The sequence below is a fragment of the Lynx rufus genome, unplaced genomic scaffold (genome assembly GCF_022079265.1).
Source record: "Lynx rufus isolate CCGP_SWC_20201006 ecotype Redwood Valley unplaced genomic scaffold, mLynRuf1.p SCAF_2, whole genome shotgun sequence".
NCBI classification, from domain to species: Eukaryota; Metazoa; Chordata; class Mammalia; order Carnivora; family Felidae; genus Lynx; species Lynx rufus.
Genome location: NW_025814834.1, coordinates 134,415,388 through 134,437,168, shown reverse-complemented (window position 1 = coordinate 134,437,168; position 21,781 = coordinate 134,415,388). Strand labels below are relative to the sequence as shown.

The window sequence follows — 21,781 nt, the reverse complement described above, 5'->3', positions numbered from 1 at the left end:
ACAAACTGAGGGTTGATGGGGGGTGGGGGGAGGGGAGGGTGGGTGATGGGTATTGAGGAGGGCACCTTTTGGGATGAGCACTGGGTGTTGTATGGAAACCAATTTGTCAATAAATTTCATATATAAAAAAAATAAAAATAAAAAAAAAGACTTATTATGAAGTGACAATAATTAAGATGACAGTGTGGTATTGTTGAAAATAACCAAATATGTCAAGGGAACAGAAAGAGACCCTCATAAGTAGAGTTAACTGATCTCTGACAAAGAAGTCAGGCAATACAATGAGGCAAAGCTAGTCTATTCAACAAATGGTTCTAGGAAAACCAGACAACCCACGTGTAAAAAGTGAATCTAAACACAAACCCCATACCCTTCACAAAAATTAACTCAGAATGGATCAATGATATAAATGTAAAATGCAAAACCGAAACTCCTAGAAGATAATACAGGAGAAAATTCTTTGCAAATTTGGGTACAATGAACCCTTTTTAGATATAACATCAAAGGAATGATTCATGAAAAATAACTGATAAGCTGGACTTCATTAAAATTAAAAACTTCACCTCTGTGAAAGACAATATCAAAGAATGAGAAGTCAGAATGACAGAAAGTATTTGCAAAAGACGCATCTGATAAAGTACCATTATACAAAATGCACACACACACACACACACACAAATGTAAAACTTAACAATAAGAAAAAGAGCAACCTGATTTTAAAAAATGGGAAGAGGGAGGAACCAAGATGGCAGAACAGCATGGAAGTTTTTTGTGTGTTTTGCATCCATGAAATACAGCCAGACCAACACTAAACCATCCTACACACCTAGAACACTGATTGGAGGATTAACACAACAATCTGCACAACCTGAACCACAGAATTCAGCAGTTACGTGGCACGGAGAGGTGAACTTGGGGAGAGAAGCTGGCGGCAGGCATGGAGCTGCTTTTGTAGCCGGAGAGAACACGGACACTGGGGGGCGGGGAAATACAGGAAAAGCACCCCTCCCCAAAAGCAGCTGGAGAGAAAGTGGAAAATTGGAAACAGCCGCAGGGACTAAACTACAAAGGGAGAAAGGAGAAAGAAGAGGATTTAAATTCCATTAAGATTGTAAACAAGGGGAATGCAAACTCTGCAACTCCACAGCTCGATACCTGGCGGTGCTCTGGTGAGAAGGGCCAATCCCCAGGAACACAGTGGGGTCCGGGAGGTTCTCGGGCCACACGGGGAGAAAACAGTTCCACTACTGGAAGGACATTTAGTAGAGACTGTCGAAGCCACCTGGTCCCAGCATATCCCAGAAAACAGCCACATTCTCTGGTGTTGGAACAAGGTCCTTAAGGGTGAAGCCTGGTGCCAGATGTGTGTTGTGATTTTCCATAGCCCCTGAAACGCTGCTGCTACACTATCTCGCGAACTTTTTCTGGGGCGGGCTGGCACCTGGCCACTGACTCGGGGCACCGGGCAGCACCAGGGACCAACAAGCGTTCCTGGGTGCAGCCAACATTCAGCCATTGCTTGGTGAGACCCTCCCACAGAGGGGCGGAACGGGTCAAAGACGCAGTCCTTCAGAAGTAAGGGGCCGGGGAAAACAGCCGCATCTGAGACAAAACTAGGGAGAGAGGTACTGCCTGGGGCTTTGTCACAGACAGTGAAGAAGCAGGGAGTGGACGAAAGCTGAAGACATGGGTGCACGATTGCTGATCGGGGAGAACATAGTTTGATACTAGTGACTGGGTACCTGGGCGATGTCATTTTCATCGCTGCCACGCATGTGCATACGCACTACTAGCATGGCAACAATCCACCCCAGTAGGCTGGCAGCGCCATCTAGTGGAGAATGGAGCCATTAGACTGAGCCCTGTCCAACTGGGCCAACCTTGCTCTTCAAGAACACAAGTCTCACCGCCTACTTAGTTTATAGAGTATAATGTGCTATATAGCCTGATTTCTAGGGGAAAACGAAGTAATTTCAGTCCTATTTCAATCAGTAGGCAGGTCCATCTATTCAATTTTCTTTCTTTTTTTCTTTTACACTACTTTTTCTTGAATACAGAAACAGAAAAAATTCATTTTTATTTTCAATTTTTATTACATATATTTTTATTTGATTTTTTTACTATATTGTTACTTTTGTGTAAATTTTTTCAAATTCTACCTTACTTCCATCATTTTATTTAGTCTACTTCAGTGTATTTACCTTTTCAAATTTTCAAACGATTAACTTTTTTGTTCTTTTTTCTCTTTCTCATTTCTTTTATTTTAATGCAGAAAGAGAAAAATCTTCATTTTTACTTTCAATTTCTATTAAAAATACTTTTCTTTAATATTTTACTATATGTTTTGCTTTGATGTAAATTTTTTCAAATTCTATTTTACTCCCATTATTTTATTTTGTTCTACTACAGTGTATTCACTCTTTCAATTTTCAACAGATTTCTTTTTTTTCTTTTTAGTTTCTTTTCTTTTTCTTCAATAAAGAAAAAAAAATCATTTTTATTTTTAATTTTTACTAAAAATATTTTTCTTTAATTTTTTCTACTATATTCTTTGTTTTGTGTAAATTCTTTCACATTCTATTTTACTCCCATCATTTCATTTTAACATACTTGAGTATATTCATTTTTTCAAATTCTCAAACGATTTCCTTTTTTTCCCCCTTTTTTTCCTCTGTCAAACCATTTTTAAAACCCAGACCAAAACACACCTAGGATCTAACATCATTTATTAGGGTGTGTGTGTGTGTGTGTGTGTGTGTGTGTGTGTGTTTAATTTTTCAATTTCAATGTTTTTTTAAATTTAATTTTTTTAATTTTAATTTTTCTACCTCATTTATTCCTTTTTTCCCTTCAAAATGACAAAATGAAGGAATTCACCCCAAAGAAAGAGCACAAAGAAACGGCAGCCAGGGATTTAACCACCACAGATACAAGCAAGATGTCTGAACCAGAATTTAGAATCATGATAATAAGAATACTAGCTGGAGTCAAAAATAGATTAGAATCCCTTTCTGCAGAGATACAAGAAGTAAAAAATAGCCAGAATGAAGTTAAAAATGCTGTAACTGAGCTGCAATCATGGATGGATGCAGCGGCAGCAAGGATGGATGAGGCAGAACAGAGAATCAGTGATATAGAGGACAAACTTATAGAGAATAATGAAGCAGAAAACAAGAGGGAGATGAAGGCAAAAGAGCACAAATTAAGAATTAGAGAAATCAGTGACTCATTAAAAAGGAACAACATCAGAATCATAGGGGTCCCAGAGGAGGAAGAGAGAGAAATAAGGGTAGAAGGGTTATGTGAGCAAATCATAGGAGAAAACATTCCTAACCTGGGAAAAGACACAGACATCAAAGTCCAGGAAGCAGAGAGGACCCCCATTAGATTCAACAAAAACCGACCATCAACAAGGTATATCATAGTCCAATTCACAAAATACTCAGGCAAGGAGAGAATCATGAAAGCAACAAGGGGAAAAAAAAGGCCCTAACCTACAAGAGAAGACAGATCAGGTTTGCAGCAGACTTATCCACAGAAATTTGGCAGGCCAGAGGAGTGGAAGGATGTATTCGATGTGCTGAATCAGAAAAATATGCAGCCAAGAATTGTTTATCCAACAAGGATGTCATGCAAAATAAAGGAGAGATAAAAAGTTTCCCAGACAAGCAAAAATTAAAGGATTTTGTGACCACTAAACCAGACCCGCAAAAAATTTTAAGGGGGATATACATATACATATATATATATATACACACACACACACACACACACACACACACATATATACAAACATATATATATATATACACACGCACACATACATACATATATACAAACACATATATATGCATATATACAAACATATATACATATATACAAATATATATATATATACACACATATATACATGTATATATATGTATGTATATATGTGTGTATATATGTGTGTGTGTATATATATGTATATATGTATATATAAGTATATATATGTATATATATATACACACACACATATATACATGTATATATGTACATATATATGTATATATACATATATATGTATACATGTATATATATATATACATATACATGTATACATGTATATGTATATATACATATATATGTATATATATACAAATACCAAAAGCAACAAAGACTAGAAAGCACCAGAGAACACCACCAGAAACTCCAACTCTACAAGCATCATAATGGCAATAAATTCGTATCTTTCAGCACTCTAAACATCAATGGACTCAATACTCCAATCAAAAGACATAGGGTAACAGAATGGATAAGAAAATAAAATCCATCTATATGCTGTTTACAAGAGACCCACTTTAGACCTAAAGACACCTACAGATTGAACATAAGGGGATGGAGAACCATCCATCATGCTAATGGTCAAGAAAAGAAAGCTGGAGTAGCCATACTTATATCAGACAATCTAGACTTTAAAATAAAGACTGTATCGAGAGATGCAGAAGGGCATTATATCATAATCAAGGGGTCTATCCACCAAGAAGACCTAACAATTGTAAACATTTACGCGCCAAATGTGGCAAAACCCAAATATATAAATCAGTTAATCACAAACAAAAAGAAATCCATCAATAGTAATACCATCATAGTAGGAGACTTCAACACCCCACTCACAGCAAGGGACAGATCACCTAAATAAAAAATCATCCAAGAAACAATGGCTTTGAATGACACACTGGACCAGATGGACTTAACAGATATATTCAGAACATTTCATCCCAAAGCAGCAGAATATACATTCTTCTCCAGTGCACATGGAACATTCTCCAGAATAGACCATATACTGGGACACAAATTAGCCCACAGTAAGTACAAAAAGATCGAGATCATACCATGCATATTTTCAGACCACAACACTATGAAACTTAAAATCAACCACAGAAAAAATTTGGAAAGGTAACAAATACTTGGAGACTGAAGAACATCCTACTAAAGAATGAATGGACTAACTAAGCAGTTAAAGAGGAATTTAAAAGGTACATGGAAGTCAATGAAAATGATAACACCACAACCCAAAACCTCAGGGATGCAGCAAAGGCAGTCATAAGAGGAAAGTATATAGCAATCCAGGCCTTCCTAAAAAAGGAAGATACAGCTCAGATACACAACCTAACCTTATGCCTTAAAGAGCAGGAAAAAGAACAGCAAATAAAATCCAAACCCAGCAGAAGACAGGACATAATAAAGATTAGAGCAGAAATTAATGCTATCAAAACCAAAAAAAAAAAAAAAAAAAAAAAAACAGTAGAATAGAGCAATGAAGCCAGAAGCTGGTTCTTTGAAAGAAGTAACAAAATTGATAAATCATTAGCCAGTCTGATCAAAAAGAAAAAGGAAAGCACCCAAATAAGTAAAATCAAGAATGAAAGAAGAGAGATCACAACCAACACAGCAGAAATACAAACAATAATAAAGACTATTATGAGCAATTATATGCCAATAAAATGGGCAATCTGGAAGAAATGGACAAATTCCTAGAAACGTATACACTACCAAAACTAAAACAGGAAGAAACACAAAATTTGAACAGACCAATAACCAGTAAGGAAATCGAATTAGTAATCAAAAAACTCCGAAAAAACAAGAGTCCAGGGCGAGATGGCTTTCCAGGGGAATTCCAAAAAACATTTAAGGAAGAGTTAACACCTATTCTCTTGAAGGTGTTCCAAAAAATAGAAATGGAAGGAAAACTTCCAAACTCTTTCTATGAAGCCAGCATTACCTTGATTCCAAAACCAGACAGAGACCCTACTAAAAAGGAGAACTATAGACCAATTTCCCTGATGAACATGGAAGCAAAAATCCTCAACAAGATATTAGCCAACTGGATCCAACAATATATTAAAAAATCTTATTCACCACGACCAAGTGGGATTTATACCTGGGATGCAGGGCTGGTTCAATATCCACAAAACAATTAGCGTGATTCATCACATCAATAAAAGAAAGGACAAGAACCATAGGATCCTCTCAATAGATGCAGAGAAAGCATTTGACAAAATACAGCATCCTTTCTTGATAAAAACCCTCAAGAAAAGAGGGATAGAAGGAACATACCTTGAGATCATGAAAGTCATATATGAACGACCCAACACTAATATCATCCTTAATGGGGAAAAACTGACAGCTTTCCCCCTAAGGTCAGGAACAAGTCAGGGATGTCCACTCTGGCCGCTGTTATTCAACATAGTATTGGAAGTTTAGCCTTTGCAATCAGACAACACAAAGAAATAAAAGGCATCCAAATTGGCCACGAGGAGGTCAAACTTTCACTCTTCGCAGATGACATGATACTCTATGTGGAAAACCCAAAAGATTCCACAAAAAATGGCTAGAATTGATTCATGAATTCAGCAATGTTGCAGGATATAAAATCAATGCACAGAAATCGGTTGCATTCCTATACACCAACAATGAAGCAACAGAAAGAGAAATCAAGGAATCGATCACATTTACAGTTGCACAAAATAACCATAAAATACCTAGGAATAAATCTAACCAAAGAGGTGGAAAATCTATATGTTGGAAACTATAGACAGCTTGTGAAAGAAATTGAAGAAGACACAAAAAAATGGAAAAAGATTCCATGCTCCTGGATAGGAATAACAAATATTGTTAAAATGTTGATACTACCCAATGCAATCTACATATTCAATGCAATTCCTATCAAAATATCACCAGCATTCTTCACTGAGCTAGAACAAATAATCCTAAAATTTGTGTGGAACCAGAAAATATCTGAATAGCCAAAGCAATCTTGAAAAAGAAAACCAAAGCAGGAGGCATCACAATCCCAGACTTCAAGCTGTACTAGAAAGCTGTAATCAAAACAGTATGGTACTGGCACAAGAACACTCAGATCAATGGAACAGAGTAGAGAACCCAGAAATGGACCCACAAACATATGGCCAACTAATCTTGGACAAAGCAGGAAAGAATATCCAATGGAATAAAGACAGTCTCTTCAGCAAGTGGTGCTGGGAAAACTGGACAGCGACATGCAGAAGAATGAACCTGGACCACTTTCTTACATTGTACACAAAAATAAACTCAAAATGGATGAAAGACCTCAATGTAAGACAGGAAGCCATCAAAATCCTCAAGGAGAAAGCAGGCAAAAACTTCTTTGACCTTGGCCGTAGCAACTTCTTACTCAACACGTCTCCGTAGGCAAGGGAAACAAAAGCAAAAATGAACTACTGGGACCTCAACAAAATAAAAAGCTTCTGCACAGCAAAGGAAACAATCAGCAAAACTAAAACGTAACCCACAGAATGGGAGAAGATATTTGCAAATGACATATCAGATAAAGGGTTAGTATCCAAAATCTATAAAGAACCTATCAAACTCAACATCCAAAAAACAAATAATCCAGTGAAGAAATGGGCAAAAGACATGAATAGACACTTCTCCAAAGAAGATTGCCATCTGACACATGAAATAATGCTCAACATCACTCATCATCAGGCAAATACAAATCAAAACCACAATGAGATACCACCTTACACCTGTCAGAATGACTAACATGAACAACTCAGGCAACAACAGATGTTGGCAAGGATGCAGAGAAAGATCTCTTTTGCATTGTTGGTGGGAATGCAAGCTGGTGCAGCCACTCTGGAAAACAGTACGGAGGTTCCTCAAAAAACTAAAAATAGAACTACCCTACAACCTAGCGATGGTACTACTAGGCATTTATCCAAGGGATACAGGTGTGCTGTTTCAAAGGGACACATGAACCCTCATGTTTATAACAGCATATCAACAATAGCCAAAGTATGGAAAGAGCCCAAATGTCCATCAATGGATGAATGGATAAAGAAGGTGTGGTATATATATATATAATGGAGTATTACTTGGCAATCAAAAAGAATGAAATCTTGCCATTTGCAACTACGTGGATGGAACTGGAGGGTATTATGCTAAGTGAAATTAGTCAGTCACAGAAAGACAAAAATCATATGACTTCACTCATATGAGGACTATAAGAGACAAAACAGATGAACATAAGGGAAGGGAAACAAAAATGATATAAAAACAGGGAGAGGGACAAAACAGACGAAACTCATAAATATGGAGAACAAACTGAGGGTTACTGGAGGGGCTGTGGGGGGGGGGGAATGGGCTAAATGTGTAAGGAGCACTAAGGAATCTACTCCTGAAATCATTGTTGCACTATATGCTAACTAATTTGGATGTAAATTTAAAAAAATAAAAAATAAAACATTAAAAAAAAAGTTTACACTACTATCCATGATATTTTATTAAGTGATAAAAGCAAGTTGCAGAACAATGAATATAGAATAATCTCATTTTCTGTAAAGAAATAAATTTCCTTTATATTTGTAAAAAACAAAACAAAACTAAAATAAATAAATAAATAAATAATGGGAAGAAGACCTTAACAGACAACTTACCAAACAAGACACACAGATTACATGTAAGCATATGAAAAGATGTTCAACATGTCATCAGGGAAATGTAGACTAAAACAATGACATACTACCACATGCATTTTTTAAAAAAAATTTTAAATGTTTATTCAATTTTGAGAGACAGAGTATGAGCAGGGGAAGGGCAGAGAGACAGAGAGACACAGAAACTAAAGCAGGCTCCAGGCTCTGAGCTATTAACACAGAGCCCATTGCAGGGCTCAAACTCATGAACCACAAGATTATGACCTGAGCTGAAGTCAGATACTTAACCAACTAAGCCACTCAGGAGCCTCCTCATGCCTATTTTAATGGCCAATATCCAAATGTTGAACAACAGGAATTTTCATTCACTGCTGCTGGGAATGCAAAATGGCATAGCTCTTCTGGAAGACAGTGTGGCAGTTGTTTACAAAAGTAAACATATTCTTACTGTATCAGCAATCATACTTTTTGGCATTTACCCAATGGAGTTGAAAACCATGTCTGCACAAAAAAGTGCATATACATGTTTATAGAAGCTTTAGTCATAATTATCAAAAACTCGAAAGCAACCAAGATATGCTTCAGTAGATGAATGGATAAATAAATTGTGTAACATTCAGACAACAGAATACTACTGAGTACTAAAAAGAAATGAGCTATCATGCCATGAAGTATATGGAGGAAACATAAATGCATACTATTAAGTGAAAGAAGTCAACCTGAAAAGACTACAACTGTATGATTCCATCTTTATGACATTTTGGAAGAGGCAAAACTATGGAAACTTTAAAAAGATTCGTGGTTGTCAGGATTTAGAAGAGAAGGAGGGATGAATAGGGAGAGCACAGAAGATTTGGGGGGCATGAAAATATTTCATAAGATACTGCATTGGTGAATACATGTCATGATACATTAGCCAAGATCTATAGAATGTACAACACCAAGGGTGATCCCTAATATAAACTATTGACTTTGGTTGATAATGATATATTGGTGCAGGTTCACACATTGCAACAAATGTATTGGTTTGGTGGGGATGTTAATAGTAGAAGAGGCTGGGTATGCATGTGTGTGCACACTCATGCACATGCACAAGGATATACGGAAACCCTCTAAGTTCTGGTCAGTTTTGCTCTGAACCTATAACAACTCTAAAAAACAAAGTGTATTAATGAATAATTTCCATTATTCCAACTCAGATAATATATGCCAACTCATATAACCCAGATGTGAAAACTCTTTATAGACTTTAAAATATCTATTACAAGTATAAAACACTCAATACAAAAGTTTCAGGACACACTTTCTTTTTAAGGGCATGTGCTCCATTCACCAAGATAGACTACATGCTGGGTCATAAAATAATTGTCAACAAATCTACATGGAATGAGATCATATCATGTTTATTTTCAGAGGAAAACAGACATCTACACTGAAAACTAGAAAACATTGTGAGAGGAATTAAAGAAGAACAAGATAAATGGAAAATTATACTATATTCAGGAAATGGAAAACTTAATGTTTGTTAGTTTGATTCTCTTCATTTTGATCTATAGCTTAAATGAAATTCCAATTAAAACCAAATTTTATTTAACTAAAAACCCAATTTTATTTTAGAATTCAGTAAGCTTATTCCAAAATTTATATAGAATGTAAATAACCTAAAACTACTAAAGCAACACGCATAAAGGATAAAAAGTAAGAGCAGTTACCTCACCTAATATCAAAACTTTATATCAAACTATAGTAATTAAGATAGTTTGGCGTTAGTGAAAAGATAGACAAATCAATGGAATAGGATAATAAATAGTTCAGTAATAAATCTACTCATATGTATTACTACATATGATTTATGACATAGAAGCCAAGGCAATCCAATGAATCAAAGGAAAGTATTTTTTATAAAGGATGAATTGGATATCCTTGTCTACAATCAACATTGGCCTTTACCTCACATCATACACAAATATTAACTCAGAATGAGGCATGACTTTTGTGTAAAACCTAACACTACAGTATGTTTGATAGCAGGAGAAAATTCTCATTATCTTGCTGTAGATAAAGATCTCTTAGAATAGGGCACCTGGGTGGCTCAGTCGGTTAAGCAGCAGACTTCAGCTCAGGTCATGATCTTGTGGTCTGTGAGTTCGAGCCCCTGCGTTGGGCTCTGTGCTGACAATTCAAAGCCTGGAGCCTGCTTCAGATTCTGGGTCTCCCTCTTTCTCTGCCCCTCCCCTGCTCGTTCTCTCTCTCTCTCTCTCTCTCTCTCTCTCTCTCTCACAAATAATAAACATTAAAAAAAAATTTAAAGATCTCTTAGAACACAAAACATGTAAAACATAACCACAAAATTGACAAATTAAACTTTATAAAAATGAAAAGCATTCACTCTTTAAATTAAAACACACTATTAATGAAATAAAAAGGTAAGACATATGCTAGAAAAGTATTTGCAAATCTCTATCAAACAAACTATTAAGGGTTTATAAAAAAATAAATAACAGTCCATAATCAAAATATAGCAGCACTTTTTACTGGGCAAAAGACACTTCACAAAGATGCAGAAATTGCCAATGAAAACCTAAAAAATGCTTGACATTATCAGTTATAGGGGAAATATAAATTAATACCACAATGAATACTACTACACAACCACTGGGAATGGCTAAAATCTAAAAGAATAACCATATCAAAGGTTGGCAAGGATACAGAACAACTGGAACTTTCATTCACTGTGGGAGGGAATGTAAAATGATTAATGACACTTTGAAATGCAGTTCAACACTTTCTTTGGTTTCTGAAAAGTAAATATGCACCTACCAAATAACCCAGAATTCCATTTCTAGGTATTCAAGTTAGGCAAACAGGGGCGCCTGGGTGGCTCAGTCGGTTGAGCAACCAACTTCAGCTCAGGTCCTGATCTTGTGGTCTGTGAGTTCCAGGCTCGAGTCGGGCTCTGTGCTGACAGCTCAGAGCCTGGAGCCTGCTTTGGATTCTGTGTCTCCCTTTCTCTCTGCCCCTCCCCCACTCATGCTCTGTCTCTCTCTCTCTGTCTCAGAAATAAATAAACATTAAAAAAAATTTTTTTAAAGACAAACAAAAAAAAATGCCCACACAAAATTTGTACATGAATGTTCATGGCAGCTTTATACGTAGAAGCCAAAATCGGGAAATGATCCAAATGCCCACCAACAGGATGAATGCATGAACAAACTGTGGTTTATTCATACACTGTAATACTGCTCAGCAATTTTTAAAAAGGCAAAAAAAAAATGAAATATATGATACATGGATAAGCCTCCAAGACATTATGCTGAGTGATAAAAGCCAAGCTAAAGACAGTATACTCAGTATCATTCTGTTTATGAAAATGTCAGAAAAATAAATAAGCTATAGTGATAAAAAAGCAAATTAGTGATTGCCTGGGGTTAGGGGAGGAGAAGAGATGGATTATAAAAGTGCAGGAGGAAACTTTTGGGTGTGATGGCCATGTTTATTTTCTTGATTATGATGGTTTCATGGGAGGTGTAAACGTAGACCATGATCAAATGTACACTTTTAATATTTGCAGTTGATTCTACTTCAGTTATATCTCAATAAATAGAGTTTAAAAATGAGCTAAATGTGTATATACTGGGAAAGGTAGACAAATAGGAAAGCTACCTCATCCTGTTATGTCACTCTATAGGAAAACCATGTCTACCAACGTAATTTTTTTAATGAAACTTAATTTAATTTTGGGGTTTTTTTTAATGTTTGTTTATTTTTGAGAGAGTCAGAGAGAGAGAGGGATTCAGAGAATCCCAAGCAGGCCCCACACTGTCAGCATAAAGCCTGATGCTGGGCTTGAACTCAGAAATCAAGAGTAGTACACTTAACTGACTGAGCCACCCAGACACCCCCCGACATAAGTTTTTAAAAAGCATATATATTGGAAAATATATGTAGTAAAAAGATACACAGGCATCATAAAACAGTAATCAAATTCTTACTGGAATATTTGAGATGGCTATTATTACTTTAAGGTAGGTTTTCTGGCCTCATAAAACCACTGAAATTGTGTAGCTTATATAAATTATTATTCATTGATTTCTCCCAAGAAAACTGAATGCTAAAATCTTTTCTGAGAAGTTTGAAAAAATGAAAAATTTCATCAACAAGTTTTTCCACTTAAATTGTCATTATATTCTTCTCATTGCTTCAAAAGAAATAGTCTGCCCAAAGATAGAAGACTATTAAAAATAAAAAAAGACTTGTAATAACCTGCTTTGATCATTAAAAAAGAAAAAAGATTGAAATAGCAATGCTTTGAAAACTTGAGTTATAATGGCTATCATTTGATATTTAGTAAAGAAAATTCCTGTTTAAAAGACTACAAAAGTAGGGGCGCCTGGGTGGCTCAGTCAGTTAAGCATCCAACTTTGGCTCAGGTCACGATCTCACAGTTCATCACTTGGAGCCACGTGTTGGGCTCTGTGCTGACAGCTCAGCGCCTGGAGCCTGCTTCGGATTCTGCGTCTCCCTCTGCCTCAGGCCCTTCCGTCCCCCCTTGCACTCTGTCTCTCTCTCTCAAAAATAAACATTTAAAAAAATTAAAAATAAAAAAGACTACAAAAGTAATTTTATTGATAGTGAATACAGGCAATGTAGTTATTTTTCTAATTCAGCTTTCCACACATCTTTGAAGTGTATTATCAAGCTAGGAAAAAACAAAACAAACAAAACAAAACAAAACAAAACAAAACAAAACCCCAAAAGGCTGTGGATTAGGGTTGGCTGGATATTTTATGTCTGTTTGAAAGTATTCATCTACCCAGACCACGTTTTGCTTGCTAAGGTCTATACCTAGATGCTACCTGTTTCAGGAGGGAAAATTTATCTAATCCCCGCAGGACAGCTTGTAAACAAGCAGTAACCCAGGACCTATTCAAGTACTTCATTTACAAGACAAAAAGACCACTTAAAACCTTTGACTGATATATGGGTCACTGTTGCTCACCCCTATCAAAAATGTATAAGAATATTTGACATGTTGGGGTGCTGAATGGCTCAGTCAGTTAAGCGTTGAACTCTTGATTCTGGCTCAGGTCATCATCTCACAGTTCGTGGGTTTGAGCCCCACATCGAACTCTTGATGGTGCAGAGCCTGCTTGAGATTCTCTCTCTCCTCCTCTCTCTCTCTACCCCTTCCCTACTCAAGCTTGCTTTCTCTCAAAAGAAATAAATAAACTCAAAAGAATGTTTGACATGTCATAGTTGTAAGATGATTTTAAATATAAGTAATTAATACATTATTATTAAGAAAACTACATAGTAATACATAATTAAGTTACCCATATGTACATAATATACAACCATATACATGTATAATTAATACTAGTATTTTAAGTACTTTACATACATGAGCTCATTTTTTATTTTATTTTATTTATTTTATTTATTTTTTTTATATATATATGAAATTATTGACAAATTGGTTTCCATACAACACCCAGTGCTCATCCCAAAAGGTGCCCTCCTCAATACCCATCACCCACCCTCCCCTCCCTCCCACCCCCCATCAACCCTCAGTTTGTTCTCAGTTTTTAACAGTCAATGAGCTCATTTTTTAAAATATATACTTATAGACAGATTACATTACTATTCCCATTTGAAGAATAAGAAATTAAAATTTACATAAAGTAATTACATAGAGAAATATAATTAAGCTATTGTGAGATTCAAAATCAGATTTTTCTGATTCCATAGTCAATTTTTATATTCACTCCACTATGCTGAAATTATATAATCTGAATGATGACTCTATATATTCATTTTGGCATTTCCATATAAACTAATTCGTCATACTTTAAAAAAATCGGGTTTGCTTTTATCTGTTTAATGTTGAATTCTTAAGTATCTTCGGATTGCAGTTCAAGTAAGGCCATGTTTAGCATTTTTTCCATACCAGTACAATTCCATAAATGTAGGGTAATATAGGGATGATAGAGATGAAATTATATAATAAACAAATTTGCATCTAAATTGGAATGATACTGTTTCCAAAGAAATGACATTTCCAGTTTTCAGAATAATAACTCACGGATGTTTTTATATCATCTCACCAATACAACTGTTTATCAAACACTAGAATATGCATACATGGTACCATTCCCATCTCCTATTGTTTTAGTTTAACTTCTACACATTCAGTGGTAGAGATTCAAAAGTCTAGACAGATACCATAATGTAAAACAAAATGAAAATAAAAGTATTTGAGTAAATTTTTAGAGAATGATATATTAACATCATATTCAGATAACACGAACTAATTTCATAAAAGGAGTCAGAAAGTTTTATTCTGATTTAAAAATCTATGTTTCAATTACTTTTTTTCTTCATATTCTTTTTTCAAGTGGGGAAGACTAAATTGCTTTTGAAATTTATATACCCACACAATAACACAATTTAGGAAACAAAAGTTGAATTTTATGTATAATGACTTTGGATATAGTGATAATGATAAACCTTATAGTGAAGTATCTGCATTTATTTACTTTTTCAAAACTAATTGTACTTCATATGAAATAAAAGTTATTTTTATATTTTTATACTAGATATTTTATTTATTTTAATTTATTTTACTTTCTATAATTTATTTTTTTTATATTTTATATCCAAGTTAGTTAGCATATAGTGCAACAATGATTTCAGGAGTAGATTCCTTAATGCTCCTTACCCATTTAGCCCAACCCCCCTCCCACAACCCTTCCAGTAACCCTCTGTTCTCCATATTTAAGAGTCTCTTATGTTTTGTCTTCCTCCCTGTTTTTATATTATTTTTGCTTCCCTTCCCTTATGTTCATCTGTTTTGTATCTTAAATTCCACATATGAGTGAAGTCATATGATATTTGTCTTTCTCTGACTAATTTCGCTTAGCATAATACCCGCTAGTTCCATCCACAGAGTTGCAAACGGCAAGATTTCATTCTTTTTGATTGCAAGTAATACTCCATTGTATGTATATATACCACATCTTCTTATATTTGATATTTTAAATAAATATTCTTTTTAAAGCTCCACAGTGTTTCACGAAACTCCAAGATGCAAAGCTGCTTAATAAACTTATTTTCACTACTCACTATCACACGCCCAAAGAATTCAATAATGAGTGTTTTAAAAATTATTCTTCTTAGTAGCTTAGCAGTTTCTCCAAATAAACAGCTGGAGTTACTCCAGGATTTAGATTGTGGATTATGGATTAGAAAATTAAGAATTAATCAAAGAATATATAATAATCTTTGTTTATAGTACATCTGTCTTTGGTAATTTACTAGAGGCCCTCTTGACCAGAGGTAGTTTGGTTAGAAGTAGTGAAAACATATGGAAATACTTCACGGAAATCATTTTCATGTATTTTAGGAGTTGATACTGTAATCAGCTTATGAAACACAGAGGCTATTATTACATATTTTAAAAGATGCAACATCAGGTTCAATTATTTATTTTGAAAAAAAGAACATATTATGATAGCCTAAAACCCTAATTCAAAAACTAAACTGGACCCCAGTGAGTATGAATGTAGTGTATGGCAAAGAAAGGGGTGTATAGTCTGTATGTGAGGATTCAGGAGTAAGAGGGGAAAAGCTGTATGAAAAAGAGACGTAATCAACATGTACATATAACAAATATCTTTCAGGGCAGTAAATTTTGAGAATATTAATAATTGATATGTATTAACATACGTGTTTTATTTATATTCTTATTTATATAACATATTTATATTTTTTCTCTTCTGTATTTCTTTTTTTTATTTTTTAAAATTCATTTACTTTTTTATTTGAGAGAGAGAGAGAGAGCAGGGGAGAGGCAGAAAAGAGGGAGAGAGAGAGAATCCCAAGTAGGCTCTGCACTGTCAGCGCAGAGCCCAATGTGGAGCTCGAATTCACAAAATGTGAGATCATGACCTGAGCCAAAATCAAGAGTCAAACGCTTAACCAACTGAGCTACCCAGGCACCCCTCTTTTGTATTTCTGTGTATATTCTTATCACTTATGATGAACAAAATTTACTCTTAATTTCCATTGCTTTAAGTTTCATAGACTCTGTAACTATGTATAACAATAGACTAAACTAATATATGAAATGAAACCATCCACTGATATACTTTGTCCGTATTACTCATTTATGTTCCTGGAAAATAAGGTTGTGTGTATTACAAAAATAAATTTAGCCTGTGAAACTGATGTTCATAGGTAGTTTAATTTCAAAATAGAACTTTGCGAGACTAGAAATTAAGTTAATTTGTTTATAATATTCATCTAATAAATAAATATTAATTATCATTTGTATGCAATCAATAGATGATATTGGAAGATCTGAGACTATATTATTATATATTGCCTGAATGAGTTTATCATTTAATTTAGTATGATATAATGTGTTAAAACATTTTGTTTGGAGTCAAAGGCTTAGGTACCTACAAGTAGAGAAAAATCAGAAACAAACAGAATTTCAATTAACCTGAAAATGTCACAAATGTTAATTATATTTAAAATTATGCCATAGGTTATGTACAGAAGTACAGGAATGCAACATTCTACTGACACTCGGAATGTATGTTGTTCTTTCTATGAACATACACACTGTCTGTGTGTATATCCAAATACAGAAAATCTTCTGTGTAAACCTTGTCTATTAATCCGTTATATATCACAGAAGTTTACTTTATTACACTTTGAAAAATAAATTACTCAGAAACTGGATAAAAACAATGATCAGAGTACTGAATGATGTCTCAGGAGTGCATCCTTTTGTGGGATCAGGACTCAGTCTGTTTGTTATGTTAATAATTGACTCAATGAAAATTAAAGCATGCATTGCCAGATCCAATGATTGAAGAATTAAAAGAAAGAATGTAATTACCATAATTGGTGAAATATAATTGGAAGAAAACTTTTTACTATGACCTTGACATTATTTAAAAAGTGGTTTTAAAGACCTAAGTTCAGCTTTTGCAATATGATCTCTATTTTATACCTTAGAAACATTAGAAGAACAGAGAAAAGCAAAATATCTGACTTGTACATTTCCTTAAATTAATCTCCCAAAGAAGGAAGCAAAGAAAATGTTCTTTTCTCCAAGGAAAATAATACAAAGTACCAAAAGTAAAGCCATTTGCCCTTCCCAAGAGAAAAGCATGCCTGTGTTCAAATCAACCAATCTCTGTAATGTTTCCCAGTCGTTACAGCCATCATTGTGTACTCATTCTCTTACGGAACAAAAGAAAACATCACCACTATACCCACAGGGGAAGAAAGTAGGTCATCCTTTCGTTTTCAACTTTGCTTTATAGCATATATTGATTGTTACAGTTATTAGCTCAATTCATCTGATTTAATAATATTCAGCTTCAAATAACGTCTGATTTATTTTTACCTCAAAAACTTCTTCATCCAAAATCCTGGTTCCAAAAACCGTGATTCCATTGGTGTCAACGATTGCTCTCTCACTTCTATCAAGTGGTTTTGTGGTTTTCTTCTTACAATCAACAATCATTGTCACAGTCTTCTTCTCCACGCTAATTGCAACCCGATGCCACCTAAAAAAGCCAATTCCTTTGTAAGCTTCAAAGATATTGTTGCCACACCATTACTCATTTTAAAATACAATGTATTTTAAATTGTGAAAGTGGGCTGAAAATGTACAAAAAGTAGGCTCATTTATTAATTAGTTAACAGGTGACGACTTACTGTTTACCCAGAATAGTGCTAGATACTAAAAAGGGTACAAGTGGTATAAAATGCACACCAGGGGTGGCTGTCTATGCTGATAAGGAAGTGCCCATCCTTTGCTACACTTTGTGTTGTTGCAACAAAAGCTTAATCTCACCATGTCCGATGAGTATATGTGATAGAGATCAGGGGTGGGACATGAGGTAAGTAATAGTTTCTATGTACGTAAATGTTTTCTTCCAAAAGGAATTCCACTTAATTTTTTTGTTCTGTTTTTGCTCTAGAGATCCCCTGAGATGAACTGTAAAAGGGTATGTCTACTTATTGAATGACTCCTCCATCTGGAACAACTGAACGTTCTAATTGTAAAACACAATGTGCTTCTCTGTCTTTATTCACATTTATTTCAAGTGCTTTCGTTTTCTTTTTCCACTTTAATTTCAAGACAGTTATAGATCACTACTGTGGGCAGGATCCAAAACTGAGACACAATATCTCTCCTTCTTTCCAGGGTTGGCAGGAAGTGGGAACACTGAAAGAAAGCATAGTCAACGCATGTGTGGAATGAGAGTCTCAATTCACTCTGAAGCTACTGCTCCAGCTAATTCAGGGCAGCGATGACAGGCTTAGGGGGTAGACATGGCCAGCTCTGTGGAAACATATATACCCTAATCTTACTATAAAATGGTGGGTTTTATTAACACTATCTGGTGCTAACATAAACCACTGAGTGAACGTCATTTGGATTTTGCAAACCACTCTGGTTTATATATTTTTTTCCAAATGAAAAACGCTAGATTAATATTGCAGAAGTGTCTAGGACTACATCCATAAAATAAAGTACCTAAAAAGTTGCAGGAGCCTTCCTAAAATGTCTGTTTCATGTGACTTGGCATGGCTACTGATGAGGACCAAGTATATTTCCATATACACTTAATCTTTGGTCTTTCCATAGCACATTCAACTAGCATAGGCGTCTGCTTAGTTTGAATCAAGCAAAGATTTATTTTGGAGCCACTTAATACTGTGAGAGTAAAATTTACACATATTTCTGCCAAGAAGCCTGTGTCTTAACTTAAACCATCTCCACTATTGTAAGTATGTGCTTTTCATTAACAGAAAATAAAAATGAATTCAATTGTTAAAAGTTGATTAGGACTCTAAACTTGACCTTATTGTTGATTAATTTCAGCTCTGATAATAGTGATATGTCATAATCATGGTATCATATATAATTATCAAAATATGAAACCATTCTTAATTATTCTCTTTTTTGTACACAGTACATTCACATCATCAGAAAATCTTTTACTCAGTGTATATACAGAATCCAGTGTGTCTCAACTACCCAATCTGGAAGCTCTCTCATCTAGACTCCTTAATGGTCTCTGCTTCCACTCTCATGCAACTGTGTAGTGACCATTTTAACACACAAGTCAGATAAAGTCTCCTTGCTAAAAACAAGGTATTATTCCCAGTAAAGCTGAAGTCCTTACTCTGCCTCACAGGAGTGTCCTCTGGCCCGCCGACCTCACGCCCAACTTTTGCTTTCTCGCTCCCTCCTCTCCAGCCACATTGCTGCCTCTTTGCGGTCCTTTGCATATGTTCTTCACTCAGCCAGAAGTGCTCTTCCTCCCTATCCCCACATGGCTCACTCCTTCACTTTCAACATGCCTTTGCTCAGTGCAACAATATCAAAGAGATGCTTTATTGAAAACAGCATTCCCTTAAATTCCTTACCCTGATTTATTGTCATAGCATCACTTTTCATATTCATTATTAAGGATAGTATTTAAATTGCTCATAAAAGCCTAGTTTTTCCTGCCACTGAGATGAAGTTTTCTCCATGGTCCTGACAAAGATACATTGAGCGTGGATTTTTTTTTTCATCTGCATGGCCATTTCCTTCCTACATTTATGACTAAATGTCATATTTCAGATCAGGCTAATTTTAGAAGCCTAGATTCAGCAATAAAATGCCAAGTAAATTTAGCAAACATTTATTTGTATTTAGCTGTTCCCTAAGTGAAAGGCAATGTTCACAATGCAGAATTCAGAATTCAGGATGATTTTCAGAAGAGTATGATGGTTACTACCGAGTCTAACTACCTCTGCCACTTTGAAAATATATGATCTCAGGCAAGTTACTTACACTTTCTGTGGCTCGGTCCTCTAGTCTGTAAAATGGGTTTATTAACATTATTTTCTTCAAAGAGTTGTGAAAATTAAATGAGTTGACTACGTATAAAATGCTTCAAACAGTACATAGCCCATATCAAGCATTATGAAAACTTCTTATGATTGTCAATATTAACATGCTTGAAAAAAAGGCAAGTCAAGTCAAGTCATTCCTCTGCTCAAAAAGTCTACAGTGACTTCCCATGTCACTCAAGATAGAACCCAAAGTGTTAGACCCATCGACAAAGTGTTATACCATTTGGCCTCCTATGGCTCATCCTCATCATCCCACTCTGCTCCTGCCACGTGGGTATCCTTGACATTGCTTAGACAAATCAGCCACACCTGGAATCAGAGGCTGTGTACTTGCTTCCCCTCCTCCTGGAATAGTATATACTATTAGTTAGTATAATTAGTTAGTATACTATTAGTTAGTATATAATAGTATATACTATTAGCAAGGCATGCACCCCAGATTCTTCACCAGTCACCTTCTTAGTGAGATTTTCCCTGATCTCAATCCTTAAAATTGCACCCTCCACCACCATCTCCTATCTTCCTCGTTTTCTACCCAGACTAAAAGAAACTATGTGCAATTAGGTATTTTATTGTTGTTCATTGCCGTATCTCTAATCTCTAGAAAAAACTGCTTCATACTTTATGAATATTTGTTGAATGGTTAAATGAGATAATTGCTTTCAACATGGTGAAAACATTGAATTATTATGTTACTTACTTCCCGTCAGCGATGTTAACAGTTCTGAAGAGGGGATAGTCTTCAGGGGCAGGTTTTCCAGTGTGGTCTTCAAACAGGAAAACAGGTGATCTCCCAACCTCAACACCGACTTGCTGAATACCATGCTCGTTATATATAGATAAAAGGAAAGACTGAATTCCTTTTTTGGGTTTTATTGTAAATAATATTGAAAAATCTTCTGGAAAAGTTCCTCCTGAGAAGAGAAGGCCAAAGGCTCAGGAATGTTAAATTCCCAAATTATTCCTGGATCACCTTAATTTTTTAACTTCTTAGGTGGCCTTAATGAGTCATGCTGATTAGAAGGGGCACATGCACCCCAATGTTTATAGCAGTGCCATCAACAATAGCCAAATTATTAAAAGAGCCCAAATGTCCATAGACTGGTCAATGAATAAAGAAGTGGTGCGCTCTCTCTCTCTCAATATATATATATATACGTATATATATATATATATATATATATACACACACACATACACAACGGGATATTACTTAGAGATAGAGAAGAATGAATCTTGTCATTTGCAACAACATGGATCAAGCTAGAATGTGTTATGCTAGGTGAAATAAGTCAAACACAGAAAGAAAAATATCATATAATTTCACTCATATGTGGAATTTGAGAAACACAACAGATGAACATAGGGGAAGGGAAGGAGAAACAAGATAAAAA

General features: G+C 35.1%; 1 protein-coding gene across 3 annotated transcripts in view; it reads right to left on the bottom strand.

Moving 5' to 3' along the window:
- COL11A1 (collagen type XI alpha 1 chain) overlaps positions 1 to 21,781 on the bottom strand; it is a 222,906-nt gene that overhangs the window by 167,060 nt on the left and 34,065 nt on the right. For all 3 annotated transcript variants that reach the window (XM_047084158.1, XM_047084157.1, XM_047084159.1), the window contains exons 3-4: positions 21,088 to 21,301; positions 17,878 to 18,040 (exon numbers count right to left, since the gene is read on the bottom strand). In XM_047084158.1, coding sequence (XP_046940114.1) covers positions 17,878 to 18,040; positions 21,088 to 21,301 — 377 coding nt within the window. The remainder of the gene's footprint in view (positions 1 to 17,877; positions 18,041 to 21,087; positions 21,302 to 21,781) is intronic.